General features: G+C 34.1%; 1 protein-coding gene across 1 annotated transcript in view; it reads left to right on the top strand.

Annotated features, from left to right (window-relative positions):
• MPP7 (MAGUK p55 scaffold protein 7) overlaps positions 1 to 25,258 on the top strand; it is a 177,537-nt gene that overhangs the window by 30,774 nt on the left and 121,505 nt on the right. The window contains exons 4-5 of the mRNA XM_044678939.1: positions 16,587 to 16,664; positions 19,507 to 19,587. Coding sequence (XP_044534874.1) covers positions 16,587 to 16,664; positions 19,507 to 19,587 — 159 coding nt within the window. The remainder of the gene's footprint in view (positions 1 to 16,586; positions 16,665 to 19,506; positions 19,588 to 25,258) is intronic.

Below are 25,258 nucleotides of genomic sequence, written 5' to 3'. Positions count from 1 at the left end.
CTCTACACTGATTGGGGAGTTTAGAATTGAATTTAAGATCTCAGCAGGGCCTCCTGTTGAAGGTGACTAATAGGCAGTTAGAGATGGAGATAGGAAATCAAAGAAAGAGGTTAATATTTAATAAACAGATCTGAAAATCATCAGCATAGGGATGTTAATTGACTTCTTGATAGCTGATGAGATCACCAAGTGCCCTGGAGTCAGGACACTCTGAGTTGAAATCCAATTTCAGATGCTTACTAGCTGTATGACTCTGGCAAATCACTTAACCACTATCTGCCCGAGTTTGCTCAATTATGGGAATTATGATTGCAACTACTTCCCAAGGTTGCGAAGATCAAATGAAATAATTTTTGTAAAATATTTAGCACAGCACCTGGTGCAGTAAATGTTATATAAATGCTAGCTGTTCTTTACTATTATTATTATCAGAAATAGAGAAGTTAGGAGAGAGCCCTGGGGAATACCCATATTAGCCTGGCATGACCTGAACAAAGATCAAGTAAACTAAAGAGAGGGCAGATAAGGAGGTGGAGACCCAGTAAGGAAAGGAACAGGAACCAAGAGAAAAAAGACTATCAGGGATAAGAGGATAATTGACAGTTATCAGGAAGATTGAGGATTAAGAAATAACCATTTGATTTGGCAATGAAAAGAGCAGTAGGAGCTTTGGGGAGAACACTTTCATTTGAATGAGGAGGTTGGAAGGCAGACTCTAGAAAATCATCCTATATCAGAAAAAGAAAAAAGTAAAAGAGGAAGAATAGAAATAAAACCCCTCATAGCAAAAATCCAAATCTGACAATATTTGCAATGTTTCATGCCCATAGTATCTTCTTATGTTCCTTCTTTGGGTCCAAACTTGTTCTTTTTAAATTTTGCAGTATTCTTTTTCCTTTTTTTTTTTTTAAAACCCTGACCTTCCGTCTTGGAGTCAATACTTAGTATTGGCTCCAAGGCAGAAGAGTAGTAAGGGTAGGCAACAGGGGTCAAGTGACTTGCCCAGGGTCATACAGCTGGGAAGCATCTGAGGCCAGACTTGAACCTAGGACCTCCCATCACTAGGGCTGGCTCTCAATCCACTGAGCTACCCAGCTGCTCCCTTCTTTTTCTTTTAAACCCTTACCTTCCATCTTAGAATCAGTACTGTGCATTGGTTCTAAGGCAGAAGAATGGTAAGGGTAGGCAATGGGGGTCAAGTGACTTGCCCAGGATCACACAGCTAGGAAGTTGTCCTAGGTCAGATTTGAACCTAGGACTTCCCGTCTCTAGGCCTGGCTCTTAATCCACTGAATCACCCATCTGCCCACTTCCCTTTCTCTTAATATGAAATTTTACTTAGTTTAGAAGTGACTAAAAGTTTTGGAAATGAAGTAACGAAAAGGTGTATGATGTACATTTATTCTATGAACTGCTGTCTGTTTATGATTGTGAAAGTGTCTCAATCCTGGATGAAATTTTTTTTATCTAGTTTGCGATATGATATATGTATATATACACACATATATAGTTTTTTTGCTACTCTAGAATTATTTTATCTTTACCTTTTTATGGGCAAGATTGTTCTTCAAGTTTAGTTCTTTGGTCTACTTAGCATTCTCTTTGGCAGTTTGTCAGTTTTCCTTAGCTCTTAGTGTCCATGTTAAATTTTACTTGCTGGAGTCTGTTCCATTCTTTTTAGTATCACTTGGGCATGTATTTCCATTTTTTTAAAAAAGGATACTTTTCTGGCATAAATTTTTGTGGCTTGACAATTCACAATGCTATTTTCTTTTGAATTTTTATTTCTGCATTTTTTAAAAAGCAGTGATGAGAATGTATATTTCTATTTTTTAAACAAAACACTAAAAAAGATTTATTTTTGTGGTTTGTTTGCAGTTTTTTTCCTCTGAGTTTTTCTAGCCATAGATTCTTACTTTAAAAAGTCTTTTTCTTTTAACTGTAGCAGAAAAGGGAATAATTACTAAATATAATCAGAATCAAATAGGAAATATCTTTCATTTCCTATCATATATATGTATTTTGAGGCAGATTTTTAAAAATCATATTTGATTGACTTAGCTTTGAAGAAAGCAAATGTATTTCATCTCATCATATTACATTTCAGAATGAAGTGAGTTATTAAAATTCTTTTGAAAGTGAACACACATTTATTTAGTATTTCATTTTTATTTGTCAAGCTTTTTTTTAATTTGTCAAGTTAAGGAATTTATTTTGTTTTTTTATTTGTGAGGTTTATGAAACGTTATTTTGTTCTCTTTATTCACCTACCCTCAGCACTCTTTCATAAAGGGAAATGCCATATTATCAAGTGACAAGACTTAAGATAGAGGAAGAGGTGATGATATTTATTTTTGCTTTACTTGGTTGTTGAAATCAAATCTGCTGGCAGAAACCTTTTCAGTTCTATCACACTCTACAAACTAATCACTGAGGGAGATGTTCTTGTTTTCACCTATAAAAGCTAAGTAGGAATCCTTTAATATTTTCACATTTCCTATTAGGAGAAGAAGTTGAGTCTTATTTTCTGGGTAGTCAGAGGCTTTAAACTTGTAAATATCACTTAAGGCATCCCATATTCTGCACTTTAACATGAGGCAGATTTTTTTTTTAATTAAAATCTTAACTAATAAATTTCATATTTTTAAATTTAAGTTTCATTTTTGTTAAAGTATAATAACTATAAATGATTATATTCCTTCATGTTTATTTTTATGTGTATAAACTTCTATACTCTATTTTAAAACTTTTAAATTACTTTACCAAAATGTCAAATATTATAAAGGATTTTAGCTATAATTTTTTAAATGCCTTATTTATTAATATGAGGAAAATCAGTTCTTACTGGAACAATAAAAAAATCATAAATTAACAATAATGTATAATTGTTAGCTTTTCCTTCATGAAGTTTGTGTACATCATCTGCTTAAAGATTGTTTTCTGAAGAAACCGACTTATTGCAATCATTAGGGTTTTGTTGTTGTTAAATTAAGAGATAACTTTTTACTTGTATTAGAGTATAATATAATGTTGTTGGTTTGCCTTTTACTTCCTTGACTTCCCCTTAGTAGTTCTGCCATCTGTTTTAATTTCGAACAGATGTTAATTAAGTGAGCAATATGTATCTAGGAATTAAAAAATATATATTCATCTACCTCAAGGAGTTATTTTAACTTTCCTCCTACAGTATCTTCTCCACTAGATGGCGCTAATTGATTAGAACACTTCCTTTACCTTGCACAAGGGAGAAAAGCTGACCTTTGCTCTGGCTTCTTTATTCTCCATCCTTGCCTCATTACTTGGATAGTATAACTCTATACATAAAAAGAGCAAAATTCAGACCAAAATAAAATACATAACCGTGACTAAGATTTGGTGGAACAAGACTGTCCTGGTTTTTTGCTGCTGGCTAGCTGTTCATTTCTCTGCCTGTTAGTTTCCTTATCTTTAAACATGGCATTTGAGAGTGTTTGAGATGGGGGGATGATTGTGAACCAAGATGATTTTTAAGCTCTTTTCCAATATGAATTTCTATTATTTTGAGTTAACTCTTCTTTGTAAAAAATAAGTTTAATATCTCTTTGCATTAGAAAAAAATAAAGAAATGTCTTCTACTAGTAATACATTAAAATACTCATATTGTTATAGAATGTTAGAACACAAATTAGCCTAAGAGATGATCCAGGTCATTTTTATTTTATAGATGAAGAACTACAAACCCCTTGAGGTGAAGTACCTTTTCTTGAGATTCATGGTTCATGGGTTTTCTCTTTTTTAGTTCAAGATGTTTTCCTCATGTTGGCTTTTCTGTATTTAAGGCTTGCAGGACCTGAAATGACCTTATTTATTTCCTTGTCTTAGTTAATAAAATCTATAATGGGGCATGTAATAACAAAATTAATGTTTGTCTTGGAGGTATATTCTTTTTAAAAAATGTTTTTATTGATGTCTTCTGTGTCTTGAATTACCACCAATATCTCAAATATCCCTCCTCAGTTCCCACTTTGGTCCTCATCCCAGAGAATCATTCCTTATTACAAGTAATATTTCTAAGAGAGGTAAAAAACTCTCAATCCAACTGATTGATACATTGAAAAAATTCAAAAACTTACTCATACTTACGAATCTTCCACTTCCATAAAGAAATAGTTTGGAGGTGCCTTCATATCTCTTCATTTGAGTCCTGCTTGATTATATTTTTGTTACATTCACTTTTGATTTCTTGATCTGTAGTTTTCTTTCCATTCATATTATTGTATTTACTGTGTATTTTGTTTTCTTGGCTCTGTTTTCTTCACTTGGGTTGATATAGGTCTTTCCATGCTTCTATTGAAATGATTACATTACATCATTTTAAAAAACCTTTTATTTAATTAATCAATTTAGAATATTTTCCCATGGTTACATGATTCATGTTCTTTCCCTCCCCTCCTCCTTCCCAGAGCAGACGAGCAATTCCACTGTTTTTTTTTTTTTTTTTTTTTTTTTTTTTTTGTTGTTGTTGTTGTTGTTGTTGTTGTTGTTGTTGTTGTTGTTGTTCTTTTTAAACCCTTACCTTCTGTCTTGGACTCAATACTGTGTATTGGTTCCAAGGCAGAAGAGTGGTAAGGGTAGGCAATGGGGGTCAAGTGACTTGCCCAGGGTCACACAGCTGGGAAGTGTCTGAGGCTGGATTTGAACCGAGGACCTCCTGTCTCTAGGCCTGGCTCTCAATCCACTGAGCTACCCAGCTGCCCCCTCCACTGGGTTTTACATGACATACATCATTTCTTGGCAGCACACTAATAATCAATACATTTATGTGCCACAATTTGTTTAACCATTCCCTAGTTGGTAGGTATCTATTTTCTAATCTTTGCTATTACAAAAAATAATGCTATTAAAATATGGGACCTTCTTATCATCACTGGCTTCCTTGTGCTAAACTCAGTAATAGAGTTTTTGGTTCAAAAGGTAGAGACAACATAGTCATTTTCTGTGTGTAATTCCATATTACTTCCCAAAATATTTGTACTATGTCACAATTCTATCAACGCAATAATAAGTATAATTAGTGTACATTTTGTTCCAACACCTGCAGCATTGACTATTGCCATTTTTTGTCATTTTTGCCAATGAGGGGAGTGTCCTTTGTTGGGTTTTCGTCCAGGCCATGACTGTTAGCTGTCCTTGAGGACTCTATCCTCTGCTGTCTTCTCTTCAATTTCTTTGTCATTTTGATTGGTCATTTCATGAGCACCCGTCTATTCACATATGATTCTTACACTAATGATTTTTAGATGTTTATAGAATTCAACCTTTCTCCCTGACCTCCAATCTCACATCTCTGAATACTTATTACATATCTCGAATAGGATATCTTATAAAACTCTTTAAATTCATTTTGTCCAAAACTGAATTCATTATCTTTCATCCTGAATCTCCCCTCTTCATAATGCCCCTATTTTGGACTCAACATGGACACCAACCTCAACTCTTTATTCTCTCTTCTGTCTCCACATCCAGTCAGTCATCAGATCCTCTTGATTTTATTTTCATTTCTCTTATATGGGCTGTATCTCTGACTCTGCTACCCTGTTGTAGACCTTTATCACTTCAGTCCTGAACTATTATTGCAAAATAGCCTTCTAGGTGGTCTTTAGATTTCAAGACTCTCCTCTTTCCAGTCTATTTTCCACTCAGATCCCAAAGCTGTCTTTTTCAAAAATAGTTCAGACTATCTCATTCTGACTTTTAAATTTTAGTCACTTATTATTATCACTAAATTGTTATCAAAACCTCTTGTTTGACTTTTAAAGCCTTTATAACTTGGGCCCTCCCTACCTTTCCAATCCAATAATTGTTTTTATAGTTTTCCCCATTAGAATGTGAGTTTCTTGAGGGTAGTAGTCATTTTTTTTCTTTCTTTGTATATTCAGTGTTTAGTATTGTGCCTTGCTCACAGGAAGTACTTAATGTTTGCTTTTTTGACTGACTAATATTTGTATACTTTTGAGGTAACTATACTTATATTGGAATTTTTAAAAACTGAATTCAAATTTCATCTATCAAGCTTCTGCTGTGGTATGTACAGTGAAGCATGCTAGGTGCTATGGATATAGAGAGAAAAAAATGAAATATTCCTCAACCTTAAAGAACATGTATAGTTTCTGGAAATGATGGGATAGGGATATAGTATGTGTCAACATGCATTGATAGTTTTATATTTCATTGTTTTGGGTGGACCAAAGACATTATTTCCTTTTATCTCTCCTGATCACCTTTTCCAGTCTCCATTTGTTTATCTTATTTTTGGACTTTATGAAATTAATTGTAAACTCTTTCTTTAAAAAAACTTAGTATTGAAAAGTATTTGATTTAGTTTAGCTATTGTCAAGTCATCGTTAGAGAATAACATTTAAATTCTTTCCTTTTAGCTCTGTATTCTTTGAAATTGTTAATGCTCAGTATTAACAGTAGTAACTGAGCTAAATCACCTGTTCTGGGAAACAAAAATAGAATTCCTTACATCCTACTATGAAACTATATTAGGATTTTAAATCTATGAAAATTATTATTTTTCATTAATTCATAGTTTTACAATTCCTGTTTCATGGTCAAGTTTTGCTATATAAATAAATACATATTTTTAGAGCCTTTATAGATTAATTCAAGTTTGGAAACTACTGTGAAAGAAGCAGAAAGAATGTGAAATCAAAAAGTGAATAGTGAAAATGCTTCATATGGTAGCAACTTAGGATATTAGACTTGAAGAGTTGGAAGCAGGATTTATTTGGAACAAAGTATGACTTGGTTGGCTTCAGTCTAAATTTCCTCTGACCACCTAGGGATCTTCTTCCTATAAGCAAGTCATCAGAAGTTTTTGTTACTGTCTAAAAAATGATGTAGGATAACAAAAGCTTTCTTTTTTTTTTTTTCTATAAAAATGGTCAGTTCAACAAACATTTATTAACTAATTTTTCATTTGCCAGGCTCTATGCTAGGTCCTGGGGATACCAAGAAAGACACAAACATGATCTCCTTAGAGAACTTGAATTTAATGGAGGACACAGACACATACACGAATGTCTGATGACTGTTTAGTTGTTTTGTAGTTCTCTCTAACTCTTTATAACCCCTCTCTAGGGTTTTCTTGGCAAAGATACTACCAAGGTTTGCCATTTCCTTCTCCAACAGGCCTGGCACTCTGTCCACTGTGCCACCTTGCTACCTTAAATAAGTGCATAAATAAAAGTGACATGATATAATTGGAAGTTATCTTAGAGGGAAGTAACTGGAATGACCAAAGGAAGTTCAAATTAAGCTGAATCTTGAGGGAAGTCATCAAACATTGACATCATAGGTGAAGAGAGAACATTCTAGTCATAAGAGACAACTAATGCAAATGGACTCTTAGAAAGCAGAATATCTTATGTATAATATAGCAAGTAGACCATTGTAACTGGATCTCAGGGTGTATGAAAAGAATAAAACATAAGAGAACCAGGAAAAGTGGGAAAAGGTCATCTTATTAAAGGTTTTAAATTTTAAACAGAATTTTGTGTTTGATTCTAGATGTTATAGTAGGGAGCCAGTAGAATTTATTGAGTAGGAAGAAGCCATGGTCAAACTTTTGTAGGAAAATCATTTTGGCAGCTGAGTGGTAGATCAATTTGAGTGAGAAAAGATTTGAGGACCTTGAATCTATAGTACTTGTCTTAATCTAGAATCATATCTTTGGAGTGTAACTTGGCGCAGGTATAATTCTTAGGCAAAAATGGCATTGTGGACATAACTTAGATAACTAACCAAGAGACTGTTCATTCATGGTAGATTTAAATATTAGGGATTTTTTGGTTTGTTTTTATGATTCTCAGATTTAGAATGAATTTAAACTAAGTTTTCCCCAGGAATTAAAATAAAAACAATCTTTCAATTCTTTGCTCTAAGTTCATAGTAATTACAGAAGATAGTTTAAAACATAGAATTTTAAAGCTGAAATATTCTTTAGAAAATGTTTAAGGAGACCCTGAAGATAACTGCCAAAATGTGTGAACACTAGTCAAATCATCATTTCTGTACTTTGGTTTATCAAGGTGGCTAAATTATGTGTGGTGTGCCAGTGCCCACATATCAAGTCTTTCATGTCTACCGCCTGTCATATTATGTGATGCAGTTACTTTTTTTGATAACAGGTTCTGGTAATTTCTTGATAATTTTGAATCTTGATAGCTTTAAATGAATGTACTCAAATAGCAAGGCATTATAAGTTATTTTTTAAATTTTATTTATTTTAAAGAATACTTTTTCATTTTTACATGATTCGTTTTCTTTCTTCCCCGCTCCCAGAGCCGACAAGTAATTCTACTGGGTTGTACAAATATCGTCACTTGATACCTATTTCCATATTATTCTTTTTTGCTATAGAGTGATTTAATAAAGACTAGACCCCAAATCACATACCCATATATACATGTGATATGTGATGCCATATATTTTGTTTTTGCATTTCAACTCCCATAGTCCTTTCTCTCAGTGTGGATAGCATTCTTCCCCATAAGTCCTTCAGGAATGTCCTGGCTCGTTGCATTGCTACTAGTAGCAAAATCCATTACATTGAATTGTTCCATAATATTTTACTTTCTGTGAACAGTGTTCTCCTGGTTCTGCTCATTTCACTCTGCATCAGTTCATTGAAGTTCTCCCAGTTCACATAGAAGTCCTCCAGATCATCAATCCTTTACAGCACAATAGTATTCCATCACCATCATATATCACAGTTTGTTCAGCCATTCTCCAATCAATGGACATCCCATCTCATTTTCCAATTTTTCTACCACAAAGAGCACAGCTATGAATATTTTTATACAAGTCTTTTTCCTTATACTGGATCCATTGTAAATTAAACATTTTAACTCTGTGCTAGTTATTAGAATTGTATGATTTTAAATCTAGAATTCTGTTCAACATTTATTAATTGCCTTGGAAGGTATTGCTTTTAGAGGCCCAAATTACAAACATAAATTAGTCCTTGTGCACAAGAAGTTTATATTCTAAGTAAATGTCGGGAAGTGGTGTGGATGGGGGTGAGCAGCCATCATAAAATCATGAATTGAAATCTGACAGAGAAAACTGGGGTTATCTTGTCTTGTGCTCTCATTTTACATAGAAACAAAGTAGCTTCAACCAAAGTCATATAAGCAATAAAGGGAAGAACTACAAATTGAAACTCAGGTATCCTGACTCCCAATTCAGCATTCTTTGCCACACCATGCTGCTTGAGGATGAGAACAGAGATAAGATAAAAAGTACAAAGGCTGTTATGAGAAATTTGAAGAGAGAGATCTTTTTCACTTTGGAGGTAGGGGAGGGAAGGGAAACTAGGGGAAAAAAGCTTTGTAATGGAGATTCAACCCTGAAGAAAGACAGGAAGTTCAGCAAATACTACAAATACATTTTAGAGGAAGGTGATGAGTCCATTCCAGGTTTAGGAGACTGGATCATTTCAATCTGATTTGGAAGAGTTGGCCAGTTTGGCTAGATTGTAGAAATCATGAGGGATCTGGCAAGTCATCTAGTCCATTTACATCATTTGCTAGATGGGGTAAGTGAGGTCTTGTAGGTGTCCAAAGTAGTGAATAAAGGGCCCTTTATGGTTTTCCCAGCTAATGGAAATACCATAAGATACATCATAAACCTATCTCTCCTCCCTCTAACACTGCATATCAACCAGCAGCATGCCAGCGATTGAATGAAATACAAAAGAAATTTTCAAGTTTAGAAAAAAGAGAGATGAAGGTGTGCTTAAATGACTTCATTCATCAAAATAATAGAGATAACTGGCATTTATATGGTGTTCTAAAGTACACAAAACACCTAAATTATTTCATTTGAGCTTTGCATCAATCCCTATAAGTAAGTAGGGCAGATATAAGAGTCTTCATTTTATGGGAGACTAAATTAAGATTGGGGAGACTTATAGTTTCAAAACTAGTAAGTGAAAGAGAGTTTAAATCCAGATCTCCCTTAGTCTAAGTTTGTCTACTATTGCATACTACCTCTCTATGCTGGGATTTAGATTGAGGAAGAAGGAAAGGCAGGAACAGAGTGCAGGGTATCTACAATGTGTTGCAAAGAAAAAATTCATAAGATACTGCATTGCTGAATAGAAAGGAAAATATGGTAGGACTTGGTAATGAATTGAGCAAATGAGAAGGATGTAAAAGATTCTTAAGTCAAATAATAAGGAAATAAAGACTGAAGGTTTTTAGTTGAAGACATGACATGGGAAGTATGTTATTTCAATGAAAGAATTGCATCTGTCAAACACTGGCCTAATGTGAAGTGAACTTGAGAGCATGCATGCCAGGACTGAGAGTCCCTGGGAAAGTTCAATTGCCACTACAACAAGTTATTTGGATCAAGCGAGGCTTTTCCCTTAGACACCTTTCCTCTAATAAGACTATAAAAAGTTTAGGGGGTGGGGAGCAACCAAAAACTGATTTCTGGCTCAGAATCCTTGAAATGAGGTTCCTTTGACCAGAGTATAGAGTTGCTACAGTTACACATTGTACATCTCCTTTCTAGTTTACTACTTAAAGAAAACAAATTTTATTATCTTTGATTTTTATTTTGCCTATATTTCCACCTTTTTGAGGCACCCAAATAATGTAGTGGATAGAGACCTGGACCTAGAGTCAGGAAGAACTGAGAACTGAGTTCAAATACCTCTTTATATATGTATTAGAAATGTGCTCTTGGGCAAATCACTTAACCACTGCCTCATTTTTCTTAACTGTAAAATGGGATAACAACACTCACCTCCTTGAGTTGTTGTGAGGATCAGATGAAGTTAAATGAGAACAAATCATGGAAATGACATCTGTGAGGAATACAACTTATGAAAAAGTATACCAAAATTTCCAAGATGCCGAAATAGTAGTTTTCATAGGACCTATATCCTCAATTATTCTACATAAATAAAATTTTGAAAGAACTCATTTTTTAATTAAAAAATTGAGAATTCATCAAATCTATGATAAGTACAAAAAAGGAAATCTTGAAAAAATAACAATGTAGATAAATGAGAAACCAAAAGAACATACAACTTTTACATAGATCTGAAGACTAGTTACATAAAGAGGTTAACAACATCATTAAGCATTTCATCAATCTGATTAAAAAGAATGAAAAGGGGGCAGCTGGGTAGCTCAGTGGAGTGTGTTATAGGGGTAATTTGAGGAAAGGTGTTTGGGATAAGGGAATTGAAAGGAGGATGTTGGAGACTTGGTAAATGGATAAATTAGGCTACAGGTAGGCTGGGATTAAAGGAGATTCAGGGTATAATAGGACTGAAGTCAGGAGTATAACACAGAAGGGAAACAGAGATCTTCTTGGGAGAAAGAAGTTAAACTAAACAGGCTAACACAGCAGGCTTACAGACTGGGACTTAGACTCAAACACAAGCTGAGGGAAATAGACTAGATTGAAATTAACAAACAGGCTTTAGTTAATTTCACAGGAAGGGACCTATTTTGAAGTAACACCTTCCTTCAAGATGGATGCCCAGCTTCCCTCTAAACCCAGAGTATGTTTCTCTTTCCCTCTTATTCCCTCTTGTTAACTAACAGACAAATTACACTAAATAGGACTATTGAAACACAAAGGATTTATTTAGTTTGAAGGATGTTGGTTAGGAAGGTGGATTAAAGGAAAACCCTATCAGTTATCTCAGGAACCTCAGGTGGGGGGAAGGGAAGTGAAGCTGGAATCTGAGTGAGGACCTGCCTTAAACTCAATCTTACAAAATGCTATCTAAAGAAATAAAGGTGATTTGATTAAATTATAAATAATGCTGTCAATTAGATAACTCTTCACAGATTTAACTCCTCTCTAATTTCTCTCCTTATAAACTCCACAGCCACTAAGGTAAGGGAGGGAAGGCAGGGTGGTATTGGGAAAGGAAGATATAAAGGGTCTATTTAAAATAATAATTTCTTAAGTAAATCTATCAATGCTAGGCTAAATTTCAATATTGAAGCTAGATAATCTAAGAGCTCGCTCATTGACTTCCTCCCTTCATGGAAGATCCAGTCAACTCCCTCTCCTCAAGATTCTAAAACCTCTAACAGCTTTTTGGAACTCAGCCAAAGCTAGAAAAAAAACTATAACCCCAAATTCTGTATACTACAAGTGAGAGTCAGGCCTAGAGACAGAAGGTCCTGGGTTCAAACCCGGCCTCAGCCACTTCCCAGCTGTGTGACCCTGGGCAAGTCACTTGACCCCCATTGCCCACCCTTACCACTCTTCCACCTATGGGACAGTGCACCAAAGTACAAGGGTTTAAAAAAAAATGAAAAAAAAAAAAGAATAAAAAGGAAAATCTAATGAAGATAATAAACTGGCTAAAAGCACAGAAAATTCATAAGAAAGAATAGTCATGATTGGAGCCCATTATACACAATTAAATGCCAACAAAACTAGGAACTAAGAAGACAATGTGATTATCTACAAGAATATAAAATATACATAATAACCGAATGGTAAATAAATATATTAATTCAATCAAGAAAAAAGCACTTTAAATTCTTATTTCTGTAGGAAGCTTTACTAGAATTAATAGTGGAAACAATGACAATTTCTCCCCCACCCTCCAGTCTTTATCTTATTGGAAATGCTCCTAGAATTTTACCTTTACAGATATTAACTCATGACTTTAGATATAATCTATTTAACACATATCTCTCCATAATATTATTATACTAATTGTTCTCCTGATATAATTGCAACTTGGTTGTATGAAATAATTTTTTGAATGAATTGCTATTGTCTGTCAGGATTTAGTTGAAAATTTTGGAGCATATATAATATGTATATGTTTATAAATATAATTTTTGTTTGTTTTCATTTTTTTCCCAGAAGTAACAGGCAGCTTGATGATACAGTAGATAGAGTGGTAGATTTAGTAGTTGCTTTGCAGCTATTTTGGTTTCTTTTACAGAAATAGGGTTGAGATTTCTGTTTTGTTGTTCTGTTAGTTTGTTATTTTTATAGTTAAGCCTCTGCTTCCTCTAGATTTTCCATTTGATTTATATATAATTGTATAGTAGGTTCTGATCATTTTTTCTATTTGTTGTGACTTCACCTTGTTCATTCTTATTTTTTCAATTTTATTTTTATTTTTATTTTAAGCAGGAAAACTAAGTGCTTATTAATTTCATCAGATTGCAGAGCCATCTTTTACTTCTTTTTTGTTATTGTATAATCATAATGGTTATAATTTAATGTTGCAAAGTTTTTTCATATGTTATCTCATTCACTCAGGACAACCCTGTGAGAGAGGTATGTAAATGCAGGGTTTCTTGCGTTGCAATATTACCCTAGGCAATCCTGTCAGTTCTCAGAATGGAATTATCGTCCCTAAGAAATTGAAGTTAATTTGCTTGTATCTTGCCAAATGTCTCACAGCTGATATCAGAGGCAGGGTTTGAACTCAGGTCTTCCTGTCTCCAAGAACACCACTGTCCGTCCACTGCCCCACTTAGCTACCTATAATATTGTCTTCTCCAGTTTGTATTTTGATTTACAGAATTTCCTTCTTTTTGCTACATTTTGTTTTTATAGTATCTATATTTTTCAGTGTATTCTTCACTGTTCCCTCTTCCTTAGATGTTCCCAGGTATAAAACAGTGAAAAAGAGCAGAGGTAGGGGGATGTTGGAGTAGGGAAATAGTTCTGCAAAATTAGTAACTTATTAAAATGTTTGATAATATATAGTCTTGCATCCATTATCCCCCACCTTTGCAGAGAAGTGCAAGGGTAACACCTACTTATATATCTCCTTTGGGGTAAGCAAGATTATATAAATTTCCCAGTATTTGATTTCTGTTTTATTGTTCTTTTTCTTTCCAGTTACATTGTAGTCACTGTACATACTGTTTTCCTAGTTCTCCTTATTTTACTTTTGTGTCCTATCTTTTTTATATCTATATTAATAATTTTCATAATTTCTTATTGCCCAGTAAAATTGTATTACATTTAATACTCATTTAGACATCCCATAACTTATGGGCCTTAACTTCAAAATATACTGTTTAACAGCAAAATTTGATAGTGTGAACTCATAGTTATTTTTTTTTTCTTGCTAGACTAGAATTGTCATGAAATTGATACAGTAGGACCACATTTTATGCAAACTCAACACAAGCAGATTCAGGTATATGCAGTTGGCAAGAGAAAAAAAGGCAGAAAAATACAATATTTTCCCAGGTGGCGTAAAGTCTCCTAGCAGTTCACCCAGTCCTGCTCATTCTCTCTGTGAGAAGTCTTAGTGTGAGTCATTCCATTGTTTTGTGCCAAATATTAGCATCTGCATCAGTCTTTGTCCAGAAGTTTCCCTTGTTAAAAGTTGTATGCATTTCAAGAGTAGTGCTTTGTTTCATTAATGCTAGTTATTAAAAGTGTCACAAACACTATATAGTTAATGGCCCCAAAGAGTAGTGGTGCTGCTTCTAGCTCTGATGGGCCTAAGAAAAGTTGTAAAGTACCTAGGTATGTTTGTATGATTTTTAACTTACTTGAAGGGTCTTGAAACATATCGGTCACATAAAATGAGATCCTACTGTATGAAATTGTTTTCTATGGAAAGTTCACTTTTATTAGAGGAATTTGTTCAGCTGTGTCCCCGCCTTTATGAGCCTATGTGGTGTTTTTTTGATTAAGATATTGGAATGGCTTACCATTTCCTTCTCTAGTGAATTAGGCAAAGAGAGATTAAGTGACTTACCCAAGGTGACACAGCTTGTGAGTGTCTGAAGTCACATTTGAAATCATGCTTTCCTGACCCCAAGCTCAGTGTTTTATCTATTGAGCCACCTGCCTGTCTCATAGCGTACCAATATTTGGGGTTAATATATTTCAATACATTTTCATGCTTTATATGTTTAAGTTTCTTGAGTAATTTTTTCTTCAATTTATCCTTTTAACAAATGATAGAGAGAGTAGTATTTTTAAAGTGCTCCCACTATATACACTACATTCTTAACATCTATTTTAATATTTTTCTCTTAGCAATTCCTTTAAAAGAAAATGCAGTGAGGTAAAATATGTGGGAAATTTAAGACTTTTAGTAACAATTTTGAAGCATAGAAAATACGAAAAAAAGATTTCAAAATAGCAATATCTCTAAATAGGATTTAAAAGGTTTAGGCAGTGGAGGTAGTACCAGCTAATAATAAAAGGAAAACTCAAGGTTATTTTTTAAAATTCAGTAAAAGACAACTTTAGAAAAAGAGTAATCTAGGAAGAGTTTAGTTACAATGTCTTCATTTTTGAAAATTAAGAAACTTTACATTAGCTTATCAGATCTTTCTATTTTCATTGTATTGTGTCTTGGATTATAATTCATTTTCATGTAGATAAATTTTACTTTCTAGTATTTTGGTTAAAAAAAGGAAAGAAAAGAAAAAAAACTAATGCAGCCCATCCCATTCTGGTAAAATCATCATGATTTCAATTTTTTTTCTCCTTACTGTGCTTATGTTCTTTATTGCCAGAGATTATTAAGATTTTCTTATATCCCGTACTGCCTTATAAAGAAAATTTGATTTTGTCCAAATATTAAAAGAATTATTTTTAGACTCTGACTATAATTAAAGTCTATCTAACCAGAAAAGGAATAGTCATCAACTAAACACAAGAAATGTGAAGTTAGAAACGTTATTCACATGGAGAGTATGCAGAATTCTCTTTAAATTTGTACAAATGGAGGCTAGTAGCAAATAATTAACAGAAAATCTTTAAGAACAGATATATGAAGTGACTTTTAGGTAGTACTACACATATTAAAGTTTAGTCACTTAAAATTTAACATTAAATTTTGAAGGGATTTTGTGTATATACTGACTTGCAAAGAATGAAGATATACTGTTGTTTTAAAGTTTCTTGAGTACTAAAACATTTTCTTACTCAACTTTGAATTTTGTTGCTTTTAACAATGATTTATATTTTTAAATTTTAGTGTATGTTCTTAGATCTTAGTTATTCTTCTGTCTTATTACTCTAGGCAAATATATTTCAAATTTTTATAGTTGAGAAAAATAAAAATGAAAATTTGTGAAAAATAATTATTGCTTCTTCATGGAACTAGTATTCAAATGATCAATATTACAATTTTTCAAAATAACAATTTTAATGAGAACTTTCTACTGAATACCAAGCCCAGTCAAAATATGTGCATCAAGTTGTTATTTCACTTTTAAAATAGGTTTAAAATATCATTTTATATATTTATCATTCATGTTCTCCAAAGCTTCATAAAATATTGTGGATACTTGAAATAACATGCTAAGAAATATGTAACTTAGAAAAATTTTTTAGGTTTTCTCTGAGTTAGTTTATATCCTGGATGTTTTATTTTTTTCCATCTGATTTTATGTTCTTAATACTCTACCAGCATTTGAAGATAAATTACATTTACATTTATTAAAGTGTTGTTCTTCTGTAGAGGTATTTCTTTTGTTCAAAACATTGAATTGACTCATTCGTACAAGATTTACTTGTCATGGGCCATTTACTAACAAACAAACATTTCTTTACTGAACTTATAGATTCATGAAAAGTTACACTACTATGAGAAACAGAATCCTGAGCCCATCCTCCATGGTGCAGCAGCCTTGGCAGATGATGTAAGTGTTCCTTTCTGAGATCACTGGTACTAAGTCTCCCAAAAAACTGTTAGCAGGGACAGTTTTAAGTCAGCATCTTAGTGCAAACATATGAGTATAATCCTCTGAGCTGAATCACAGAAATTTACAAATGTTTCCAAAGGTTCTGTCATCGCTGAGCATATTGCTTACTGTACAATAATTTTTATTCACTTTTCTGTTCTAAAAACATAGTTCCGAGATACCTTCTTGTTCTCTTTTGGTAACTACGTAATATAACTTATAGTGTTGGAACTCTATAGAGAGAAAGAAACTGTCAACTATTAGTATTTTGAGAAAGTCAAAACTGTCAAGTATGAGTATTTTGATAAAATCACAGCCAAGAGGAATGCTTTAGAAAATTAAAGACAAATGAGATGGCTGTATTGCTGACAGAGCAAGAAAAATGACGGGTAACACTATAGAAACGAGGCATACAAAATAAGTAAAAAAGGATTGCCCATTATAAAGCACTGTAGTGATTTATGGATATTATAGCTTTCTAAATTTCCTTCATGACCAAATACTAAATACATAGGTATTGATGGAATAGTTAATTTCCTGTTACTATAATTGTACTTAAAAAGGGGTGTGGGAGATGGGGGGAGAATAGGGATTTAATGTGCATTTTTCCTCTTTACTCAGGGATTTAGATAAATTCTACATACACCTGGCTAAGTTAAGAATGATGATGAACTAGGTTAGATAGAGAAGTAATTAATATTTCCATTATAGTATAAGTCACTTGAGAGTAGGGACTGTCATTTTTTCTATTTATATACCCAGAGCTTAGTTGCAGTGCTTGAGATTTAGTAGATGCTTAATAATTACTTGGTAGCTTAATTGATTAGTTGAATGAAATTTGGCTTGCTATTACTGATCAAAAAGGTTTTGCTTTTTAGGAAAAGTATAATTAAACTTTTAAAAAACATATACTAGAGAAAAACATTCAGAATATTTATGATTAGGTTTGTAAATTTTAGGTAATATATATATTACCTAAATGTATATAATATATATACATATAAAGCATCAGTAATTGCAGTTCAAATCCATATAGCTGATTCTTTTTTCCTAATGGTGACATTGTTTGGCAACAAACTATTCATTTCTGTTTTTCACCTATAAGAAATCAAGTTGGTAATTAATGGATAATCAGTTTATTTACCAATAGTCAAGTGATTCCTCCTGTGGCCCTCTCTCACCTAAATCTACTACCACAAAATTCACAATATTGCAGGAAAAAAAGGCTTTTTGAAATTAAGGTGAATAATATTAAAATAAATTCTTTCTTCTGTAAAGATCTTGCAGCTCATCATGTACCTTTCTAATGCAGTATTGTAGACATAATCTTTTAAAGGTAATCAAAAATTTTAAATGGAAATATAATTTGAACCTTTAAATATCTTATAGCTGTGGTACTATTTGTTTCATATGAAAGTGTTTAAAGTAAAATATTAGGTAATTTTCAATAAAAATACCAATATGTCATGAAATTCATTCATCAGTAAGCATTTATTAAATGCTCAGTGTCTGTGAATATACTTAGTGTTAGAGAATTTATAAAATTAAATAAGAGATAGTCCCAGCCCTTAGACTTTAAAGTTTTTTGTGGAGTAAGATATTGATATTATAATTTAATATACATGATAGTTACACTAACTAGTTCTAAAAATTAACTGCTATGGAAAATCTGAGATAAGACTGGAAAGATGTGAAAGGTAGAAGTATGGTTACAACTTAGATCTGTGTTGGTGAACCTATGGCATGCGTACTGGAGGGGGCTGCTCCCTTCTCCCTCTCCACCACTCAGATTGCCATCACTGACTTACATGCTTAAAGAGTATAGTGAACCTCTTCTTCATTTTTTATAGTTTAAATACTTATTTCTTTAATAATTAGTAAGAAAATTTTATGTTGCTGTGAAAAAGTAAAATGAATTTCACTATAGTATGTGTATTTCTTTTAGTTATCATCTCTGTTATAAAGGTATTTTATCTTTTTCTGCGATTTCAGGAAGGATATTGCACTTATTTAGATAACTTTTTTAAAAGAGAAATTCAGATTAAATTGGAAATTTATATTTTAAGGAACATTTGTTACTTAAACTATGGTATATATCATATATGTTCTTTTCATGCATATTCCATTATGCTAGAGTCTTTCTGGAATAATATTGCTAAATTTTACTTTTTTTAAGATTATCAAAAAATTCATGATTTTGCAGAAGCAAAATATCTGGAAATAAATTTGTTTATGACTTAATCATACAAAGATTCTTAAACAATAGATTCTGGGACAGGTTTAAGCTCCAGGCTGGGATTCTTTTTATTTAAACCACACATTTTAGGTCTTTAATTATCCTTGCCCTTCCTTACCCTATTTCTAAATAGCACTGCTTCTGTGGGTTTTTGGAAGCAGTGAAGTTTTCACCACCTCATTCAGAAACTGTTTTTTTAATAGACAGTGTCAAAGTTTGATCCAGTCCTTTTTACAAGTAGTCCTTTGTCTGCATGCAAAGGACCATTCACTTAAATAAAGTGCTGGGATTTGCCTTTCTTGCAATAAATCAGTATGTGATCTGGCTGCACCATTGCCAGATATGATTACTTGACTGAAACTGAACTTAACAGCTTGGCTTAAATTGATTTGCTGAGGACCTGAAAAGAAGAGTAATGATTGATAGTCTGTTTTTCATCATGTTGGCTTCTGTTTAAACATACTGTAAAGTAATAACTTTGAATGAGAGAGATTCTGAGTTTTCACACCCTGGATTAAAGTGTCCTTGTTAATGTTCTTGGTGTCAATTCAATCTCCCCTACAGCTAGCTGAGGAGCTACAGAACAAGCAATTGAACAGTGAAATCCGAGAGCTGCTGAAATTACTGTCAAAACCCAATCTCAAGGTGAGGATGTGCTATACCTGATATATGCATGTAAAAAGTCTCTTTTCCCATACCAGAGCAGATTTCATTGCCTCAAGAAGCAGCTTTCAAATAAATTCAGTTTTAAAGAGAGAAAAAATGTTAATAGCTTACAGTCTATTACTTTTGGATTAGAGTATTATAACAAACTTAACAAAAACTTAATTAGGAACTCTGGATTTTAGTTGGACTTTATGGAAGAAAAAGATGTATAAAGGAAATAGTTTAACTTCAAGATCATCATTTTTCATTTTTTAATTGTTTAAATACAAAAACTAATAATTTTGCTTAAATTACTTTTAACTTGAGAAGTTTGTGATATTCTAGGCCATTCAAAGAATGAACCTATCTTTCTACAGACTTATATTTTTACATAATGTTTTATATTATACCCCTTCTCTCCACAAATTGACTGGTATCATTAAAATTTTTTTGTTCCACAGGTAATAGAACTGTGCAAAAGTTTTGGAAAACATCTTTTATTTTAAAAGAAATTAATCAAATATTTGTTGTGAACAGTCATATACTAGTCAATAAACATTATTAAGAACCTACTGTTTGCCAGGTATTGTTCTAAGCACTAGGGATAAAAATAACAAGAAATAAGGCAGTGCTTTCCCTTCAGGATCTTACAGTTTAATGAGGGAAGATAATACATAAAAGAAGCTAAAAGAGGAGTGGAGAGGTGCACCAGAAAATACCAGATGTGGGGCATGTTGTATGTGGTGGGGAAAGGGTGAAATGGACAGAAGATTCTGAGCCCTCTATAAAGGGAGGCTTTGGGAGGAGTTTATTGCCCTTCCCTCTAGCCCTTCAGTCAGAGGAGAAAGGCAATTTAGGATACTCAAGTATTCAGTACCAGAACTGGAAAAAAAAAAAAAAAAAAAAGCAGAGCAGCTGACGGGAAATGGAAAATTTGCACATATCCATTCTTTTCGAAGTTATTTAACTACCCATTGGAGACTTAGCACTACTAGTATTACATTTAAAACTTAATTGTTATGTGGATTTTAACTACTTATGAATTGTACAACTAACACATTTATAATATCTCTTTTATGTGTAATACTTGGTATTGGAGATGCAAAGATGAAAAGTGCCATAATCATTGGCTTAAAGAAACTTGTAATGTAGTATGGAAGTGTAAAAGTTTCTGAGTAAGAATATGACTATAACAGATTTGTACATTAACACATTCAGGTTTATAGATGATTGTAATCAGTATGAGGGGGCTGATTGGAAAGTGGAAAACTTTAGGTCTAGGTATCAATGTTTTAGGGTATTAAAGAAAAAAACATTAATACCATGCCATACTCTGTGTTTTTTGTTTTAATTCTACAAGAAATAATTTCACATTAATCTGCTAGCCAAATATTTCTAGCCTGGAGATTGATGTCCATATTTAACATAGTTCTGCATGTCCTCCAGCATGATGTTCTCTCAAGATGATTTCAAGTAACCTTTATAGTAATCTTTTTTAATAGTCAAAGATTTTTTCAAATTGCATGTGATAATTTTCCCTTTGTAGTAATCTTGAGTAAGAAATTATAATATGTAAAGTTTTGATTTAGTTTAACATTCCAGAATTATTGAGTAACAATCTCATTTCTTTGTGGACTAATCCCATCATTCCTGGAGTAAATGAAGAAACTTATTTCCTTCAATAGATATCTTTATTTTTTTCCATGGAGAAGAATGGGTCCCAGGGTGTTCTAATTGGTGGAGTAGTCATGATGTAAACTAGACTAAAGTTCTTTATATATATATAAATCTTTTTTTTTTAAACCCATAACTTCTGTGTATTGGCTCATAGATGGAAGAATGGTAAGGGTGGGCAATGGGGGGGTCAAGTGACTTGCCCAGGGTCACACAGCTGGGAAGTGTCTGAGGCCAGATTCGAACCTAGGACCTCCCATCTCTAGACCTGACTCTCAATCCACGTAGCTACCCAGCTGCCAGGGATTGTGGGTTCGGGTTCCATCTGGGGTGCCAACTGTAGAACAGATTATAAATAATGGAGACACCAGGGATTTTAAAATATAATCTAAATAGTTGTGGGTATACACACTGGGTTGTAGGAGAGAGAGGACCAGGACTGGGAGACCAGAACAGCTAAGCTGCTCCTAACTGACAAAGATGGCTGCTGGCCAACTGTCACCAGCTCACCCACGAGGCCAGGGCCTTTGGAACCAAAAGACTAGGTAAAAAGTTTAATCAGTTTTAATTATATTCAACTAAAAGGTGGGATAGGGATTTCTACTCTAAAACTTAAAACCTAATGACAAAACCACAGGGCAAAGGGGAGGACTTCTCTACTCTAACTTAGTGACCTAAGCAGACAGGGCCAAGGTAGCAGTGCAGGATTCACAGAGAGGGCTGCATCAAATCTGGTTCCAGCTAGATTTGAGCAGCACAGCAAATGGGTCTGAGAGTGGCTTTGGGGATCTCACAGTAATCCATAGATGATCAGGATGCCAAAACCCTAGGTGGTCCAAGATATCCAAGAAGAAAGAGTGTGCTTGAGATACTGTCCACCAGATCCCAAACCTCTCCTCTTCTTGGTGCTTCTCTGTTGTTGTTCTCCTCTTTGTTAGAATCCACCACCACACAGGATCCCAGGGAAATTAGGATGCAGGGTGTCCTTTGCTCTGAGATCTCCCAGGGCTAACAACAGTTTTTGTCAACCCTTAATGGAGTCTCTCTCTCTCAGGGCACAAGCACCTTTTTCCTGCTTCTTCATTCCGTCTTAGAATTCTCCAGCTCCAGCTCCTTCCTGCTAGGTACATCCTTAATACTTAATTAACTAACTAACTTTCCTCACAATACCCCTAAAGTTCTTTGTTAAAAAGCTGCATAAGATCCCTAATCCATTTTCCTGAGAAAAACCTTCTTGTCTTAAACTTGTCACCCAGTTTTTTAAGGTAAATTTTCTTGGAGTCTAGAAAGAGCTTTTTAGAGTAGAGTAATGCTGCTTCTTAATATTTCTAGAGAAACTAAAAAGAAGGCTTTGAAAATGCTTGCACAAGGGACAACTGAATGAAATTTGAAGTAGTAGATTTTATTGGATTTGGATCTGATGGTAGTAGGACAAAGTCAGTACTGGGAGACTGTGACATTGGAGATTTAGGCTGGCAGACTTCTTGAATTCTGGGCTTCCAGGATGTCTGTACCAAGTTAAGAGATTACGGTGATGAGCCTCTAGAAACGAGGGAAGGACCTTCCACCCCAACTAACACACCAGGAGGCTTGACTAAGAAGGGGTGAGCTCGCTCATATTGGCAAATTGAGCATGTCAAAGTGACTGTTCTAGTTAGAGTGGGTTAAGTAGCTCCTCTACTTCTTCTAGTCTGGCAAGATAGGGAGAAACTATTTTTTTAAATTTGATAGGACTTATGAACAAATTGGATGATATCAACTTATTGAAAGATAAAGAGAAGAAAGATACAAGACGCTCAGGTTTCAATCCTGAGAAATTAAAAATGCATTATGATATGATCAATAGAAGTGTGGACGTTAGAAGAAATTGATAAATTCAGTTTTGACATGTTAAGTTTGTGACAACTGAATAAAGATTCCTAGTAGAGAGTTGAAACTTAGATCAAACTATATCAGAGATGATGATGACAACAATGATGATGATGAGGAGGAGGAGAAGGAGGACAAGCATCTACTGTGTGCCAGTAGTAGTTTCTTTTTATCCCTTACCTTGTATCTTAATATTAATTCTAAGACAGAAGAGCAACAAGGATTAGACAATTGGAGTTGTGACTTGCCTGGGGTCACACAGCCAAGAAGTGGCTAAGACCTGATTTGAATCCAGGACCTTATGATTCCAGGCCTGACACTCTATCCACTGTGCTACCTATCTATGTTCTTCCTTTTTATCCCTGTTCAATTTTTTCCAGCTATCTATTAACTCTAATTTTTCTAACATTTCATTCACTTCCCTTACTTCTTTCTTTTTTATTTTTTTTGGTTTATCTAGTTTTGAAAGGGGAAGGTTGAGGTCTCTGACTAGTATGATCTTACTATCTATTACCTCCTTAAACTTCTCTAATTTCTCCTTTAGAAATCTAGATATTATACCATATGGTGCATAAATGTTTAGTAATGATATTACTTCATTGTTTATAGTACCTTTTAGCAAAATGTAATTTCCTTCCTTATCTTCCAGATCAATTTCTACTTTGGCTTTGTGTGATATCATGATTGTTACTCCTTTTTTTACTTTAGATGATTCAAAATAAAATTCTGCTCCAGCCTTTTTCCTTTAATCTATGTGTGTCAACCCTGCCTCAAATGTGTTTCTTACAAAGAACATATATTAGGATTCTGGTTTTTAATTCACTTTGCTATCCTCTTCCATTTACTGGGTGAATTCAGCCCATTCATATTCAGCATTATGATTACTAACTGTGAATTGCCCTCCATCATCTTATCCCCTTTAGAGCCTGCTACGTTCCTTTCACTCTGTTCCTCCTCAACAGTATTTTGGTTTTTGTCACACCCACTCCCCCTCTTCTCCCATTCTCCAATTTCCTCCCCTTTTGCTTGTCTTATTCCCCTTTGTAACAGACTAGGTAAGATTTTGAAAAAGGTCAAGCAAGCCTGCTTTTCGAGAACCCAGGAAGAATGACAGTAGGAGAGCTGGGGATCGCAGGAAGATTCCAGTGAACATACTATCTCTTCACTCAACTTGGAGGGACAGGGAGGTGGGAGGAGAGATCCTTTGGGACCTGGAGTACCTCAAACCCCCAATTCTGAGAGTTTCCCAGAGATCTTCAATTATTGCAACCAGCCCAATTGATCCTTTAACTTCATTGAACAATGTAGAAGATACAATGTTGCAGTTGCTAAGTTTGGCCAAGGAACCCAGACTCTGGTGAGAGAGCTGGCCCCTGAGGGCTAACCAACTTTACTTGAACCTTGATTGAAACATTCCTTCTTTTACCTAGATACAGAATTTAGGATAGGAGTTTACTGGGGTCTGGGTTAGTTAACTAAGATTGAAACTACCAAAGAAATCTCTGTTACTTCCCAACTCTGGGAAAGACTGATATTAGGATATAGAGAATCTCCTATACCCTTTTTTACTGATATTCCTTTCCTTTACCTCTTGAATTGTTTTATACCTGAATAAACCCCTGTTGAGATTTAAGCCAGATCTGTACAGCAAATGATTTGGGAGGGAGATGACATCTTCGTGGGTTGTGGGAGGAAGGTGGATTGTGCTCCATTTTACACTGCTTTCTGCTATTGTCAATGAAGAAGCTTGAGTTAATTTAACCTGGCTCTGAGCAGTTGCAGGGGTTCCTTTGGAGTTCATTCAGTAGATAACATCTCCTCCTAACTTCTCATCCCTAATTTATCCATATTGAGGAACCTGCACTTGTGAAACAACCCTGAAAGTCTCCCTGGTAAGAAGGGGTGGTGTGAATAGTCTTGACCCGTAACCATCAAGTCAAGGGGGATACTAGAGCAACGCGCACCCCCACCTCTCTCCCCTCCCCCCCCCCCCCCATCTGCTACCTCCTCTTCTTACACCGTCTATTTCTCTGTAGGGTAAGATAGAATTCTATATCCCACTGAGTATACTCGTTTTACTCTCTCTGAGCCAGTTACCCTCTCTGAGAGTAAAGTTTAAGCATTGCCT

This window comes from Gracilinanus agilis, chromosome 5 (genome assembly GCF_016433145.1).
Source record: "Gracilinanus agilis isolate LMUSP501 chromosome 5, AgileGrace, whole genome shotgun sequence".
Lineage (NCBI taxonomy): Eukaryota > Metazoa > Chordata > Mammalia > Didelphimorphia > Didelphidae > Gracilinanus > Gracilinanus agilis.
The sequence above is the reverse complement of the archived record's forward strand: the minus strand, read 5'-3'. Positions and strand labels throughout refer to the sequence as shown.